The sequence below is a fragment of the Centropristis striata genome, chromosome 2 (assembly GCF_030273125.1).
Source record: "Centropristis striata isolate RG_2023a ecotype Rhode Island chromosome 2, C.striata_1.0, whole genome shotgun sequence".
Classification (NCBI taxonomy): Eukaryota; Metazoa; Chordata; class Actinopteri; order Perciformes; family Serranidae; genus Centropristis; species Centropristis striata.
Genome location: NC_081518.1, coordinates 37,926,081 through 37,940,679, shown reverse-complemented (window position 1 = coordinate 37,940,679; position 14,599 = coordinate 37,926,081). Strand labels below are relative to the sequence as shown.

The window sequence follows — 14,599 nt, the reverse complement described above, 5'->3', positions numbered from 1 at the left end:
AATCCCTGACAACCTTGCCTTTTATTCCTGACATGTAACATGAAAAATAAAGCTCATCACAGACAAGAGTTTATGATCGTTTTGTTATTAAGGCACTGTTTGGGTGTTCTATCAGGTTTATCCAGGGGCCATGAGAAAAGAGTTTTTTTATTCAAATGTGCTAATGTTATTCTGATCTTGATTATTTGGAGGCAAAACTGTGAACAGTGATTTTCATTTGCTTTAAATAATGTTGGAGCTCAGATAGATATTTCTTACTTTTTATTTTGAGTACTGCTATTGTGTTTTCTTTATTTTCTTATGCTTTGGTGCAGCTTTACACTTTACAAAGAAGTTATTCATAGGGGGAGACACACAGGGCACCGTGCAAATGGAGCACAGAGTCATGTCAGAGCACCCAAACAGTGTTGTTACAGTGAGAGTAAAGACCGGATACCAGTGTGAGTGTCTCTCTCTCTCTCTCTCTTTTTTCACACATGCTCCTTTGCTCCCTCTCTCTATATCTTTCTCACTCTGGCTCACACACACATACACATGTATACACTCACTGTTTCTCTCTCTCTCTCTCTCTCTCTCTCTCTCTCTCTGTCTCTCCCAGCCTCCTCAGTGTACAGTTGGCCTCAGGGCTCCACTTTCCACTGGAGCCAGTGGAAGGAGGGGCCCCTTTTGTGTGAATTAGGATAATGGCTGACAGCAGAAAGCAAAACAATTACACTGGCATAGCCGCATATGCTGCGTTCGGCCATGTCCGGTTGAGCAGGGCAAGCCGGCAGAGCCTCAAACGTGACGAGCAACAGAGCAGGGTTAAAGAGTTTAAAGTTGATGATTACTTTTAATAGATTGGTCCCTAAATAATGTAGCATGCCAAGAGAAAGTTAGTCTAGTAACTAATGTGTGGTTATTCATCTTCTTCTGTGCGGGCCATATTAAGGGACAGGGGTCATGAAACATTGATGCACACTCTGTGTAGCTCTCACAGAGGACAGTCTCAGCAGTCACTTGAACAGAAGCTGAGGAAATTAGGGGAAATGTTCCAGAGACAAGGAAACTATTTTGAAAGGACCACTGGACATTTTTCTCTTTGAAGACGAGTCTTCTGGGTCAAGAGACGATAGATCTGTACTGGCTTCATGCTCTTTTTAGTGCTCCTCTGAATCTAGCGAGCTGAAATCACCATAATTAACATGGCAAACACTATCTCATCAGTTACAGTTAGCATTTGCTATATTTCCTTTCCTTTTTATTCCATTTCATTGTTAGGCCTCAAGTGCTTTTTAAAGAGGCTACATGGCACTAACACATCGTCGTGATCTAAAGTTAAATTAGCTGTTTGATAAGACTTTTAGTTTTAATCACTTAACATGAAATAATAATGAGAGTTAATTGTCGCTCTTGCGCAGGAACAGACAAGTTACAGTTTGTGGCTCCAAAATAATGATTTCAGAAACTGCAGATAAACACTGATTGTTAGTAACACATACTGTAAGAGTGTTTGGTTAATGCGTTCATATAGTTTAAGATAGACTATGCAGGATTTTCATAAAAAAACAATGCACAGACTCAAAGACAATAATCCCTCTTAATCATCACTTATGACCCACTAGAAGGTAGATAATCTGCTCTGCTTGTAATTTGTCTATAATTTTCATTTTGCTGTGTTCAGGACGTTTCTGGGCGTCACCTTTTGTGCAACAAGCTTCAAAAATATCAGATGAAGCACAGAAAAAATGCAAATATAGCGAAGTGAAACCCTAAATGAACAAAGCTGATCACAAACAAGAGGAAGGAAGGGCCAAGTTTGAGTGTTTACAAACAGTAAGCTACTATTCCTGCATAGTATGCCTTTAATTTATAAAAGTATGTGCATTTGAGTTTCTAAGGACCTATTTGGGTTCATATTTGGCACTACATGATGAAATTTATTCCCAGAGAACCATGTAATAAAAAATGTTGTTGCTGTTTCAGTATTGAAATGTAGAAATGGTATGAAGAGTGACACTGAGAGCCTGACTTGAACAGTCACTGGCATATGTAAGTCGTAATATTCAGCTAAATTAAAAAATACTTCCCTTGTTTTGAAACTTTTGTCTCACACCCTTAGGGAGAGTGTTTGAGAACCGTCTACTAGAGGACTGTAGCGATCGTGATGTCAGGCAGGACACACACACCGACGAGTGTGTGTGTTTTACTTAGCATGAAGCCTCTGTGTGTCTTGCATTTATTAGGCGTCCATTATAGCATCTGTTTTTGTAGAATGAGTGATACCTGCGCTGCGTCCCCCTCCCAGCCTCCTGCAGACACGTCTCTGGCAGCTCTGAGCCGCTGGCCAGTGGTAGCTGCAGCAGCGGTGGATCCTGCCAGATATTGCCCACCTACTGCCCGGCTGCCTGCCCTTACTTGGCACCGCTGGGCTGGGAGATCTGAGCTGTTCCTGTCCTTGATAACCTCCCACACCCACCACCTCCCTCCCTCTCCCTGACTTTCTCTCTGTATTTTTATGGAGTTCTGTCATAGCTCCCTTTTTTTTCTTCTCCCACTCTCCATCTCTCTCCGTCTTCCTCTCATATTCTGTTTGTTTCTCTGCCTCTTTTTCCTTTTTTCCTCTTCTGATCTCTGTATTTTTCTCCTCTGACTTCTTTGTCTCCCATGTCTTTGCCTTTCCTTCTCTTCTTCCTCCCCTCTTGTCTCTTGGCCTGTCTGTTTGTGTATCTTGTCTCTTAATTTCTCTATGTACCCAACACCCCACACCCTTTTCTGTCTCCCTACCTGTTAAAACACCCCCCCTCCAATTCAGGGATTTAACTGAAAGGAGAAAAAAAATGAGGAGACCAAACAGAGAAAGAGAAGGAGGGGGGAGTGGGGGGGGGGTGAAGGGAGTAGAAGAGAGGGAAAGAAAAAGAAAAACAGGCAGCATTTTAATTGCTTTTTAAAAAAGTGGAGATGAAAAACAGAGTTAGCCTGGAGGGGTATGGTGAAATTCTAGCTGGAAGAATTGCAAGACCATATGAGAAAGGAACACCTCGGGCAAAACAGGGAGATGAGTATTGGTTTTTTATAAAGCATTTTGCATCGATTTCCAGAGAGAAAGCGAGTAAGGGAGAAGGATGGAGACGGAGGGAGAGAAAGAAAGAAAGAGTGAAAGAGAGAAAGGATGGAAGGGAGAGAGGGAGGGAGAACCATCTTTGCTCTGCTTCTTCACACAGTCAAGTCAAAGAAAAAAGGTTGAATTTGACGTGAAAGCTTCAGCGTGTTGAGCGGACACATCGGGGTCAGGAGATACCTGATACAGCCATTAAATACAAGCTCATACACTTTTATAAAGTGGAGGCTTATAATTGTAAATTCAGTGAAATGAGTGTGTGAGTGAATCCAGCCCTGCTGTTTGTTCATTGACATTCCCACTGCGGCTCCCTTCCAGTGTCTCGTAATAGAGTTTGACAATGCCAGTGCTCAGGCAGAGCTGGGTGGATGTGTGTGTTGGTCGTCGCATTTGCAAATAGATTTTTTACGATATTCTTTGTCACACAAGTTTGTCAGCCGACGTAGGAGCTGTTACTGTGATTAAAGAGCTGATTACATCAAAATGATGATGATAACAGCAACACAGCGTGCTGCCAAGAGCTGTTTCTCATGGAAATGTTGCAGCGAAACCGTTAAAGAGGTTACGTGCAACAGATTTCTTGTGTAAATCACTCGTACGATTTATTTACACTGCAAAGGAACTCCAGGTTTCTCAGCTGGGGGACATGCCAGATTTGTTTTAAAATGACTCAGGGAATTAAAGCCAATTTTTGCACTTTAGAGTAACATCAATTTTAGGGATTCACTGACCATGTACTGTGTGAAAGTGACTGGGATTGTTCTTTTAGACTTAAACATTGCTTTCCTAACTTATTGTCACACTCATGCTATTTATTCCTGGAACAAATAAATCAACGGCATACATTTGCTTAACTGTTTTTTATCAGCTGTATTTAAAATGAATTGTGCACCAGCAACTTGGTGCAAAATCTTCAAAATTAAAATGAATTACAAATCTTGTAAACTTTTAAAATGCAGCAACAAAAAACAAATTTATAAGAGTAAATAATGTATATAGTATATGAACATAGAATTAAATTGAATAGATCCCCACATTGTTGTTCATTGTTGCAACCTTAATATATTTAGGATTCAAGGGTACAAAAGTTTTAGACATTTTAAAAAATACTTGCACAAACTGTCTATTCAATATTTAAGAGATGCTAAAAAACTATATTGAATTATTGAATAGGGATATTTAGCATATGGAAATGAACAAATAGATAGAGTAGATGTGACGAGATGAGATTATTAGAGCAGTGATAGAGGGACCTGCAGGTAAGCTGCAGGAAAATCACACAAAGACGAGGGGAAATGAATATCTGTCCAAGGCTATCTCGAGGCGTGCCGCCAACATGCTGTGATGAAAGTTTAAAGATAACAGCAATTTCCACTCTTCGCCTTGATGAGCCCCTGTAGCCAACTTCAACTAAGCCCTTAATCTTGCAGTACACTAGTGGAAGGGGTTAACTGTGCTTTACACTATAGGCAGCAACAAGTGTCTTATTGTAACACCAAGGTCCTGGCATTATTTGGTAAAACTTATACATGTAATTGCTGTTTTTAACTATTGTGTTTCTTAAAGGAAAACATCATTGATATAGCTTCCTGATGTTTTAATTTTCATTATTTCACCTTTTAGATGTTTTAAAATGCTTTCTTTGTCTTTAAATGTCAACCAAATAACTAAATTCCCAATTCAGCTGAACTTACAGAGTAAAGGAAAATTAAAGTGAAAATGCAACATATTTTCTGTGATATATCACATCATGTTTCTTTTCCTTGAGTTTGCTGACAACAAATACACATTTTTAAAGGTCAATATGCTGACTTCATTATTACTGAGGTGCTACATTTTTACCAAAATATGTATCTGAGTTTAGTAGGGGTGTGACAATTTTGACTCTAAATTGAAAAGTGATCGAATTGAGCTTCTAATTTCAGTTATTGAAAAAAAATTGACCAAAGAGCCTCAGGATTCATTTACATTCCCAAAAAAACATATGGCAGTTATATCACACTTGATACCATGTAGACTATCTTTCAAAGAACTATTTGAAAATATAAATGACAGCTGTCATATCAAGACAAAAACTTTCATAGCCCTTTCATAAAAAAAAGTTTAAATCTAACATTGAATCATATTGTGACCTTAAGACTGAAAGTTCAATGGCGTCATGGATTTGGAGAATCGTGACACCTCTAGAGTTCAGAACTATGGATTATTACGGATCACACAGGAATTTAAATATAGTTTTAAATGGGCATGCAGGAGTCATTATTTTTTTCTCAAGCATTCATGTAAAATTGTGTGTTCATAAAAACAAAATCATCACAAATTCTCAGTACAGAGTGACATACAGTAGGTCTGCAGCTGTCCAAATCCCTCCAACATTCATTACAAAGTCAAGTAAAATATCTTCTCCCAGATGTCCTCCTCACATTAGTATGTAGACCTCCACTATTTCTTACCTCTGTTTCATTTCCACCCTCTGACAGATGGAATAATAGAGCTGTAATGCTACATTCATGCTATTAATTTCTGTAAGTACAAGCAGCAAGCGTGTGTGTTGTTGTAATCTCTCTGCAGAAGGGACACTTCAAACAAGTCTGGAATGGAGGAACTGTGCCTTAAGCCCCTTGTTTCAACCTGGGATGCTAATGCATTTCAAGCTTAGTGCTAATAAAATTGAAAAATAAATGGAGGGTAATTGTTTCATGCATTTGAAGGGAGCTGGCTCATTCCATTATGTGCGTGTGTGTTTGTGTGTGCGGCTGCCTGTGTGCGTGTGTGGGTGTGTGTGTGTGTATTTCAATTTTCAGAATCAGTCGTCTGTTCAATGGCACCGAGCCCATCGTGTTGGACAGCTTGAAGCAGCACTACTTCATAGATCGGGATGGCGAGATATTCCGCTACATTCTCAGTTTCCTCAGGACCAGCAAATTGCTCCTTCCAGATGACTTCAAGGTATATATCCGCACCACAACATACTGTATTGTTTGTACTTGTCTGCACCATCAGTTTGAACAACATAACAACATAAAGAGTACGTAAAGCCATCTGCCCAGACATGCAGCCGTATGGTGTGAAATTCCAGATTTTTCTCAAGATAATACATTAAAGTGTGTATATGTTAATATGTATTTATGAATGTTTACCTTTCATGATTTCAAAATACACCTGACACCACTACAGAGAAGAAAGTTCTGTTTTCACAATGTCTAACGTAGACTCAGCTTCCTCCCATTCAACACATTAATTACCTGTAGTCGAAGCATAAGCAGTAATTAGGAAACTTTAGAGGGAAAAAAAAGAATATGGAACAGACTCAGTTGGAGTTTACAGCAGTGGAGAAGTAAAATGCTAGCTGGCTAACTGGAGCATGGCCCGGTGATGTGTGTGCCAAAGCCCTGAGCTGTTGTTTTTCACTCAGAGTGGTTTCTATAGAGGTGAGCCCAGGTGAAATAGCCTGTATGCCCCTCTGTTCCCCCGCACTCTGATGACCGACTCCCACTCAGACAGGAAGTCTCACTGACAGTCAAGGGCTGGCTGGGAGAGCTGTGGCATGTTGGTGCTGTTTAATACATAGTTACACACTTTGCACACATGTACTCGTGCATCTGTGTATACACACTTTAGTGTATGGGCCATTGAATCAGCTTTGGCCTGTATAAGACTGCTAAGCAACATATCATCATACAGACATTTGTATGATATCTTAGGAAAACTTTTACAACATGATCCGTACAATATCCTATGAAATAACTGTTGTTTTAAACAGCTGATGACCAACTATCATGACAATTACTTGGTTGTTTTTTTATAAATAACTATTTAGATATGTTTGTGATGTTCAAATGAAGCTTCACTTACCATGAGTTGTTTTTGTTGACCCCACTAGTTGGTGCTCTTAGATTAAAGAAAAAGGCTCAAGGAATGGCAAATCAGTGTACTTTTGACCCTTTGTTGAATAAAGAGTGCCATCTATTGGGCCCAGAAAATGCAGAACATGGTTCATCAAGCTTTATTAAGCTCCATTTGGCCTAACCTACCTGCTGTAGTATGTGACGAAGTGTGTACATATTTAAAATAATGTTGACTTTTTGTATTTTGACATGAACAGTGGTCTCCTGGGTGAAATTCCAGTATTTTGTACCCATCCATCTAACCCCAACCTCCACCCTTTGTGGACTTTCTCGCTCTTTATTATACTATTGCAAATCATCCAAAGCACATGGCAATAAAAAAGATGCTTTACAAATCTAAGGTTTCCATAGAAGTAGATTTCCCTTTCATACAAGATATTTTTAGGTAATTGGTGAGACAAATAATAACGTTTTGCAATTTTGAAACGAGCAACGCAAGTTTTTCTATTTTTCTGACCTGGGGTAATAGAGTAAAACGATAATAGTTTTAATGCTAGCAGCGGTATAAGCTGATGTGTATAAAGGTGGATGATATGGAGAACATATTTTGGATTAATCAGATGGGGCAACATTAGCAGTTTTTTGAGTCTGACAAATGCAAGTAAAATATTAGTGCTCCTTCTACCTCTGGTTTGGTCTCCACCACTTAAATATCTGCCTTTTAAGCTGCTAAATGCTCCACTATGGTCACTAGCCAGGCGTTAACGTTGTCTGCCCATCGTTTCTTACTGAAAACAGCTGCCTTCTGCTGCTGTAAACAAAGAACTGATAGATGTTAAATAATTGTCCTCTGATGTTCATCCCTATGAACCACCCATTTCCTGTTACAGTCAGTTAATCCATAGTTTATATATAAATATTGATTTGTGCCGCTTTAAACCAAACTGAAGGCATTACTAATTTCTCCCCACAAGTATCCACAAAACCATATGTGGCTTTGTCAGAATTCTTATGTATTCTGCCTACAGCTCCATCCTGTTCAAGGTTTTTATTCAGTGATACTGTTTCTTAGGTGCATTCTACTCTTCTTCTACTCCACCTTAACTTGCGTGACCTTTCCACCGGGCTGGCGCTTGTTCATAATTCTTTACAAGGGAACAAGGCGAGGCCAAGCCATTCAGAGCCAGGGGCAAACTCTCCAGGCCTCACGGATAGTCTGAATGGGAGCCAAACCTCAGACAACAGAACATGACATGAAAGCCCCGCATATTTTCAGCAAATGATGGCCTGACTCAGTAGCGATTAGTTTTTTCCCTTCTTATTCATGCTTTTCCCTCCCTTCCTGTGAAGTCTTGACAGTCCAATCAGGCACCACGGTTGAAGAGAATGCATTGGACTTCATTGTTTCCAACTCATTATGATCCCCTCACATAAGCCTGTGTTGATCTGCATACCTTTCAATTTGCGTGAAGCCGGGGAAGAAAAAAAATGCAAATAGTGCGAGGCGGAATTGAGCATGTCCTTATCTGAACACAATCAGGCTTGCCGTCGCCCGAGGGCTGGGTCTGTTCTGCTGCTGGCAGCCACGGCGCTGTGTGTTTTGCTAAATCAATGTGAAAGTCTGAGCAGAATAGGAAAAGAAATTTTTCAGCCTACATCAGTGGAACAAAATATTCACTATTAATATCCTCCCTCATCTCATTATTCAAACTACAATTAATCACAAGAGTGTAAGCAATGCTCAGTCATATTGAGGGCATGGTTATAAACCGTTAAGAGTTTCTGCTTTGGCTTTTTGTGTTCGCATTAAATCAATAACACTTTTATTCTTTAGGTATCAAATGCTAAAAAAAATAATAGGAAGGAGTTAATGCTTTCATTTTTCGTGTGTGGGTGCTGTATATTAGATGAGAATCGGTTATATTTTTCATTGCTGGTTGTTTAATCAACAACCTGTGAACCTCTACTTGTGTGGCGTTAGTTATTTTTTCTGTCCAAAGCACACGGTAGTTCTTTATCAGTCCTACTCCCTCATAGTGACAGTTTCCATCATTTTCTTCCTTTTCTTCTCTTTCTCTGCCTCCCTCTCTGTCTCTCCCTCCCTCTGTCCTTCCCCGAGATGTTGCCTTGCCGGTGGGCGATCAGGTCGGATCATTATTTTGAAGCTCAAACGGGCTGTCTGGACACAGGATTGGGGGATGAATTGTCTCGTAGAGCTGGCAGCAGTAGCAGCAGCTCCAGCAGCCAGGACGGAGCTGTTGGCCCTGTCTCCCTCTCATCCTCACCTCAGCGCTTAGGATTACTCTGTTGTTTTCTGCGCTGCTCAGGATGACTAAAGTGCCTCGCAGACAGACCCCTGTTAAAAACATATCCATCCATGGCTTCAGACCTGTGAAGGATGAGGAGCTACACTTTGATACAGAGAGCTGCCTGAAGGGGAGTGTCTCAGTATGAGTTTTGTCAGCTGCAGCAAGAAGGCCAGGAGAGAAAAAGACAGGGAGAAAGGGAGAGAAAAAGGGAAAAAAGGACCCCCTCCTCTCCTTGTTCGCATTCTGAAATCTTAAATATTAGACCGTCAGCTTAAGATGTGTTGCGTCAACGCTCGTCCAGATGGAGTTGTACATGGGTGTCGTTCACACGCCTCAGATGAAGGCACAGTTTAGAAGATGGGGTAAAGCAGCGAGGGAGGATTTTCAAGGCTAAAGAGTCTGACAGAAGCAGCAGGGTTAATGAATATGCTGTTTGCTGCCATGCTCTGTTTCTATACCCAGCAGTTGTGAGGAGGGAAGGGGAAAAACTCTTTTTAGATCAGGGGCTGCCTGGCAGCACCCAGCACCCACAGCCACCAATGATGCACACTATATGAAACATATGTTGTTTCCGCAGCACAAACACACTTTCTCACTTTTCAAGGGCGTTTAGACTTTGCACCAATGTGAGAAAACCTCTATATGTATCTATTAAATATGCTACCAGTCGGTTGTTTGCAGGGTTGGCGGAAACTGGTGGAAGGGTGTAGCATGGACCAAGGTAGAACAACAAATTACAAATTACTTTATACTTTCATTAACGCTGTGACATAGGGCATGGCCTTGTTGGAGCAATGTGCTCATCGAATGCACTTTTACTTTATTTTTGCTTGATTTGCTCTAAAGTTACCGCGTGTTTAAAGCTGCATTTGTCAGGCATTGCAGCTACAAAGTTTTGCAGCAGTTCATAAATGTTCATATTTAACATATGTTTTTTTTAAAGATTTTTTTTTGGGGCATTTTGTAGCTTTTATTGACAGTAGAGATATTGAGAGTGAAAGGGGGAGACAGAGCGGAAGACATGCGGGAAAGGGCTCCGAGCCAGATTCGAACCCGGGCCGCCCGCTTACGAGGACTGGGCCTCTGGTATGCGCTCTACCAGGTGTGCCACCGGGAACGCCCCATATTTCACATATCTGTGATTAAAAAATAAAAAAATTAAATGTTATCTGATGGATTGCAGAAACGTACAATGCCAACATTTATTCTGGCTCCTGGGATGCTGTCATGCATTGAAACAGATTTTTTTTTAAGTGCAACAATTTGTAAAAAAAATACAGGAATGACAGAAGACGGACAGCCAGGACACTGTCAGGAAGGTGTTTTCACTTGCTCATGGAAAGATCATAACCAGACCATTTTTAAGTATCCCAAAAACTAATTCAGTATTAAGTATCAGAATATGTTATGTAATAAATTACAGATTAGATTTTAAGGAATGTAATCAGTAATCTGTAGTGGAATCTGTTTTTAAAGTGACCTCCCAACACGGGTTGTTTGCTGTAGTTTGACAGTGTCCATGCACTTAAACAAACAATAGCCAGGAGCAAAAAAACCCATGAACACCATGTAAGAATAAACTTTGACTGGCAGTGATAGAAGTCCAAAAACTAACAATGAATTAAGCTGTCATTCTTTGTCACTGTGAAACACTAATCAGAACACAGATTTATTAATTACTAATTGTTTAGCAGAAAGATTTGCAGCATTAAGGTGTAACCTAATTAAATCTTGTTCTAATAGGAGCTTAACATCGGGCCACAAGCCTCATTAACATAAAACTCCCTCCTTGTGAGGAATACATTAAAATGCGCCTTGGCTGATGATTGTCCTCATGTTCACTTGCACATATCTTTTCCTCACCTCCCGTCTGCCTCCAATAGCGAACCTCCGCCTCCCTAGATTTTCTATGGTAGCGGTGAATGATAGAGCCATCTGGTCTTGTGGGAAATTAGAGGCAAGAGCGCAGGGGCAAATGGCCCCCAGCAAGCCCTGCCCAGGAGGGAGAGGCAGGCAATCTGCTGCAGACTGTCTGCACACAGGAATGCACCATCTCACTTCACTGGAGCCCTACTGACGGCCTTTCTCCAGTCGGCTCGCTGAAACATGCTAAAGGCTAGCACGGCTCTGCCAAGAGCTACTGTGGAGGAGAGCTGCAGCATGGCTATGCTTTGTTTATTGAGAGTGTCGTCCTGCTGGTCGAAGGCCATCCCTGATCTTTGTTTATTGTTCGTCTTTCCAGGGGAGGTATTAAGTGAGACGTTTAACACGGCTCTGTTTTCACATTTATAGATATTAGAGATCCTCAACTTTACAAGGACAAACAAATGTCGTGTTCTGACATTTATGTTTTGGGTATTTATCTGATTCTTATCGAGACCACCTTAGCAAGAGTGCAGAAGAATACATTTAAACTTTGACACTGCTGACAGTAAGATAAGCTTCAGTAACAAGTTTATAGGTCAAACAGGGCGGCTTGACCCTTTGCACTCTTTGTAATCAGGGCAGCATTAAATGGATAAATTACAGTAGGCAGAATGTGTTTTTAGGGTCCCCACTACCCACACATTTTAATATCTGATAAATGTAAAACACTTTTAACTGCCACTTGATTATTATGCTCATGCACATGAGTCTTCAGGCACAGAGCCTCTGCCCTCGTTCACAGCAGAGGGTCCTGGCTTGTGGTTTTTAAAGGGTCAGAGATACTTGTTTAAAGCGATTCTTTTTCTTGCATTTCCTAATTTTTATTTTATTTTGTTGTGCTTTGCTTCACCAAAAAAAAAGACGATCGGTTGCTAGCCTACTTTGGTGTTGCTATCATACAAGTATTTTTTTCTCACACGTTGGCTCTAATGTTTAAGTGTATGTTTAAAAAGTGAAAAATAATTTCAGAAACACTGAAATAAAGTTTTGGATCTGATTTTTATAACTTAAAATATATATTAAACATGATTTAATGTTACCTCCATTAAATAATGTTTAACATATATTGCAAATTATTTTTATAATGTAAGCAGTTGATGTTCTACTCCTGTGTCTGGGCCCAAAAGAGGCAGGAGGCTTCAGGCATGTGCCTGTTAGTAATGGATTCTTGTAACAAACAGTGGAGACAAAGGGCACTGGAGTATCTGACACACACACACGCACACGCACACACACACACACACACACACACACACACACAAATATTTTGTAGGACACTTTGAGCATATTCATCCCGGTGCCATTAGTTATTTGTTCCTCCGTGCGTGCCTGTACTACACAGTTGGTGTTTCACTACTGCAGAAGGGTCAAAGTGCAGATGCAGCTAGAACAGCACTAGTGCAGTAATTAGTGGTTGAGTTTCTTGCTCAAGGACACTTTGTCATTAGTTGCCGTGGGGAAGCCACCAAGACACCCTGTAAAAATACCTTCTAGTGTCATCTTAATGTTGCACAGTGCTGTATATGTATAGGGCTTTGTCCTGATGACCTTGATGAACTGTAATGTAGTGAAACTCTCAGTGTGTTAGTCACACGTATAGCCGAGAGGACCGTACAATACATACAAGCCAACTCACTGCACTCATCTCCATCTTACCTCGGTAGGACTTCCACCTGCTGTACGAGGAGGCGCGCTATTACCAGCTGACGCCCATGATCAAGGAGCTGGAGCGCTGGAAGCAGGAGCGCGAGCAACGGCGGATGGCACAGCCCTGCGACTGCCTGGTGGTCCGCGTCACACCCGACCTGGGCGAGAGGATTGCCCTGAGTGGTGAGAAGGTCCTCATCGAGGAGATCTTCCCTGAGACCGGTGATGTTATGTGCAACTCAGTCAACGCTGGCTGGAACCAGGACCCAACACATGTCATCCGCTTTCCCCTCAATGGCTACTGCAGGCTCAACTCCGTCCAGGTAACACACTGGAAAACAATACACATTTTTGTAATATTAGGGATTGAAGCAACTTGGCAGTTTTTTCACAGAGTTGACAGGAGCCATCTTGTATGTCCTTTGGATATATACACAAACTACATAGTATTTATATGGGTTGATGTGGTGTAATGCTATTAGTCATTACCTTTAACTTTGTTTATTCTGCGTTTTCGGCAAATTAATTACACAAAAAATAGAAATGTAGGGAGCTAAAGTGATTCTATGACCATAACTATATAAAGTGAGAACAGATGTAAACAGAAATGATTTAAAAGACACTGGATTCTTTAAAGAATATTATATGTGTAATATTATTTAATTTTTATTTGTTTTGTTTTTACAGATATCAATACCAGTATATCGCAAAAAAAGTCACTATACATGCACTAAATTCTAAATTTATTTTAGGAATATTACAGAAATATTTTCCTTTGGTTGAAATAGCCAATAAAAACTAAAGTCACGGTCTGAAATGAAAATGTGCAAACTAGACAGCAAGCAGTAAATTTTATGTTATTGCAAGATAATGTAATGTTTGATAAAACTTTATGATATAAATTCAAACCATAGGGCACATTGTGATACAGACAGCAGGCAATTATTCTCCAAAACTGTCTTGAAATAAAGCAACAAACTTGCTAAAAATTGACCCAGTGCCTGTATTCAGTTTGCACCATAGTACCACAAATGGGAATATATGCATTATCTTTGTAGTTTCATGGTAGAAATCACGAGTTGTGCACGAGGCACACAGATCTGTCCTAAGTTTTGAGCTCACTGAGATGACATTAAAACCCAGAACAAATCAGTTTCATACTAACAGAGTCAGAATGAGGAACAGGGAGAGGCAGATACCTGTTGATGGTACAAACTATCTACCTAAAACTATGAAAATCTTATCTCGGTGGCCACTGCAGGCATTTGGTGAATACAATGTGTATTACGCAGGGCCGAATAATTCCTGCAGTAACTTTATGTAACTCATTCCCAACAGATTCATAAAGTGTTCAAATAGATGTCAAAGCACATTATGTAATGTAATAGTGCTGAAACGCTTTATAGTCAAAGTGTTTCCTAATATAGCATCAGGCTTTATTTTTCTAAGAGTAAAATCTGTTCTCCATCAGGAAATGAAGATAATTCTTTAAATGCACGTCTAATTATGCTTATGCTTGTTATGCAGTGAAATCCTGGTATTTTTGTGTATTTGTTTAAGCTTATGCTTTGGCACTGTGGCTGTTTTATGGCATCAGTCAGGTCTTTGAGGTTAGCCATAGGACACAGATTCCACAGAGAAACTTTGCTACAAGTCAGTCAACATGATTTGTGGCTGTGTGTACACTCTGCATGTTGCCACAGTGGTGACTCTGTGTTTTTTAACCTTTATTTATCCAGTAAAAGATTTTGCTGAGCAAGCAAACCACT

General features: G+C 40.3%; 1 protein-coding gene across 4 annotated transcripts in view; it reads left to right on the top strand.

Moving 5' to 3' along the window:
- LOC131989911 (BTB/POZ domain-containing protein kctd15) overlaps positions 1 to 14,599 on the top strand; it is a 30,930-nt gene that overhangs the window by 4,845 nt on the left and 11,486 nt on the right. For all 4 annotated transcript variants that reach the window (XM_059355289.1, XM_059355280.1, XM_059355301.1 and 1 more), the window contains 2 exons: positions 5,905 to 6,049; positions 12,848 to 13,153. In XM_059355289.1, the coding sequence (XP_059211272.1) occupies positions 5,905 to 6,049; positions 12,848 to 13,153 (451 nt within the window). The remainder of the gene's footprint in view (positions 1 to 5,904; positions 6,050 to 12,847; positions 13,154 to 14,599) is intronic.